This window comes from Lottia gigantea (genome assembly GCF_000327385.1).
Source record: "Lottia gigantea unplaced genomic scaffold LOTGIsca_1044, whole genome shotgun sequence".
Classification (NCBI taxonomy): domain Eukaryota; kingdom Metazoa; phylum Mollusca; class Gastropoda; family Lottiidae; genus Lottia; species Lottia gigantea.
This window is the reverse complement of record NW_008706860.1, coordinates 1-3,261: the sequence shown is the minus strand read 5'-3', so window position 1 is coordinate 3,261 and position 3,261 is coordinate 1. Positions and strand designations below refer to the sequence as shown.

Sequence of the window (3,261 nt, the reverse complement as noted above, 5' to 3'; positions counted from 1 at the left end):
AACAGAACCTTAAATATTTTATTTAGATAGTTAGTCATAACTCTAGCTCTTTTGAGAATGAATAACAGATGTTGATTATTCAAAATGATCATACATGTTATATGAAAGAAAAGGATGCAATTTTATTCCACATTAATATCTATTGAGTGAGATTAAACTTTTTAACTTCCATTTACCCAAAGTTAGAACTTCATTTAAGAAACAGATCACAAGCAATTTAAAAGCAAGATTACACCAACAGACTCCCACGAAAAAAAATTCTATTTTGTCAAACATGCTGAAACAAGTAATTTACTAGGATTATTATCTGTAAATATGTTTAATAAAGTTTTAATGGTTATTTACCACTTAATAAGAGATATTAAAAGGCAATATAAGTAACTGTGACAGGTGTTACTTGTTCATTCAAAATAAGTAAATAGTTCATACTGATATGAAATAGTAAACTTGGAGTTAGTACCATCCATTCAGAATAATCAATCACTTCACACCTACTTGAAAATATTTTATTACATTATTTTAGAGTGTTTATTTCAATAGTTTTAACCTACATTCTAAAAAGATTGGAAAATTTTTGAACAGATATTTTAAACCTATAACACCATGAAATTAGTGAAACTTTGTACTACATGTGCATATAATTTCAAATGTACCCCAATTGAAACTGTTAAACATGATTTTAAATTCAGGTGTGACATCTATCTGGCACAAACTACCTAAAATTAATCTTTATATTATTATCATTATTACAGATTTCCAAATCTTTATTTTATACATAATTTCATGTGTCATACTTCAGATTAAGATTAGTGGTTTTTGTCACACTGAATTGTTAGTAAGGATTATGTTACACCTATTGGTCACTATATTACACTATTATATATGTTGAGAGAAAAAATAACAAATCCGAACCCTTGGAAAACATAAACAGTTAAATGGCATCTTAGTCTATTATTTAGATTAAGTAAATGCACAAAATGCCTATGTATCCTGAACTGCTCAATAATAATTATTTTACTTTTTTCAAATTATTTGAAAGCATTTCTCAAGATCTAGTTTGGATACAAAGATCTTCAATCATATTATATTCAAAGGCACTAATGGATTTTAGATTAATTTTCAATAAATGACTGCTCTTGAATTTGGCAAATTAGACTACTAGATACAACAATAAAGAGGTTTTTCTGAAAATCTTATGTGTATCGGGCACAATGATAGCATCAATTTGCACCATTTCAATTTTCAGTCAGACATCTGTGGTTTTTGCACTTCCACTTCGACCATGTGTTCTATGATGTCACTATTGCAAAGGTACTTATATGTCAAAAGCAGCTTTTGCAATTGTTACGGCAGAATCGTCATTTTCTTTTGTTTAATTGCATTTTTGTGTCTTAAAAATTACTTGTTTATATATGGCCTGATTTCTAAGGTTTTATTGTAGCTAGGTCGCAGATCACATGTCAAAGGTCAAATTGTGCACACGGCCTTGAGCTAGTTTTTCTTGCCGCCATCTTAGAAAGTTAGACTAAACTTTTTGATATTTTTATTTTCGACCATAGTTCCTCACAAGTTGTAAGTTTTCAATTTATTTATGTATATTCTAATAAGGTATTCTTTAATTATGTTCTGTAAACATTTTCTGTTGGATGTATGTGTAATTATTGAGAATTTGCTCTCGAATGTACTTCAAAGGAATTTTCTATTTTACTGACAGTAGTCCAAAGGCATCCGTTTCATTACCACGTGCATTGCTTGAATTTCTGAAGTCTAAGTTGTCTGTAAGAACTATTAATTTTAAGATAAGGTTACAACTTCATTATGTTATCATGTGTATATTGTTGCCAGAAGTTAAGACTGACTATTAGTGTTGACATTTTGCAAATTGGTATATGTTAGTTCAGATTCTGTATTTTGCTACGAATGCCTGTGGATTCTTATAATTGTGAGTTGTGTCTTATGATTGTCATTTTTATATTTTGTAGCAAAACCATTCAATTCAAGTAAGGACATTCAGTTCAAGTTAAGACATTCAACTTATGTTCAACCATTGAATGTGTATTCCTTAGGGAACTATGTAATTATGTGGATACTTGTTTATTAGTAAATGGGATATGGTTTATGTATGCTGAAACTTCCTAATATGCTGGAATGACCCTTTGGTGGTACTATGTTCGTTGTTACGTCGATAACTTTAGAATGACCCTTTGGTGGTACTCCTTTCGTTGTTACGTCGATACTTATTGAGTTGACATGTGTTTAATAAGAACACATAATAGGCCTACATACTGAAATATGTTGAAGAACAATGTATATTGCTGAAATGAGTATTATGAAAACATATATTGATTGTACTGAACTGTGCTTGTGAACATTTTCTTGATTAAATATTTTACCGGTACGTTTGGTCTTAGCATTAACTATGCTGATACGTCGATGATGTGTTGGTGCGTCACTTGGTCTACGACGGCCCCCACAGCAATAGTGACATCATAAAATGCTTAGTATTAGTTGAAATGGTGCAAATCGATATTAGTGTCCTAATACACATAAAATGTTAAGAAAACTTTAAGATGATAAGAATGCTGTGATTAATGTATAGAACTAGATCAATAGCGTGTGATATGGATAGGATAGATAGATTTATCACAATTATAAATTACTGACCTCATTCTTAACACCTATATCAGCTCTTCTTTGTAATAATAATTCTAATAACGCAATATTTCCATTTAATATTGAAATCATTAATGTTGTCTTTCCATCTTTATCTTGGGCATTGATATCAGCTCCATTCATTAACAATGTTAAACCAGTTTCACGATTTCCCCCTACAGATGCTACAAATACAACAATTACCGTAAAGTATCAAATTCAATATAAAAGGGTTTCAATATTCTGCTCAAAGAGTAAAACAATTGTTACCAAATCTCATTTGTTTAGGTTTCACAGAAAAGTAGATTTTCCTCAGATTTGCGATGGGTTGATAGCTTTACTTATAATACAGTTATTTTAGAATTGAATGGCAAAAGAGGAAACTTAACAGTTGTACTTAAAAGTTATAACTTACCACATCGTAATAATGGAGTCCAACCACAGTTATTGTCCTTGATATTGATATCACCACCGTCTGCTACAATCCATTCTAATAATTTGACATTGCCTCCATCAACAGCCCAATGTATAGGAGTTGATCCACCTTTATCAAAATCTGTATATCTAGCATCATGTGACCTTAATAGCTGTACAGNTTCTATTTTACCA

At 30.5% G+C, this 3,261-nt stretch overlaps 1 protein-coding gene across 1 annotated transcript; it reads right to left on the bottom strand.

The window, feature by feature from the left end:
• Window positions 1-2,237: 2,237 nt before the first annotated feature.
• On the bottom strand, window positions 2,238-3,261 carry LOTGIDRAFT_176345 (hypothetical protein; the record flags this gene model as incomplete). The annotated part of the gene is made up of 3 exons (XM_009046683.1): window positions 2,238-2,315; window positions 2,665-2,837; window positions 3,068-3,261. Coding segments are annotated over 3 exons (445 nt in total), but the record flags the coding sequence as incomplete, so codon positions are not given.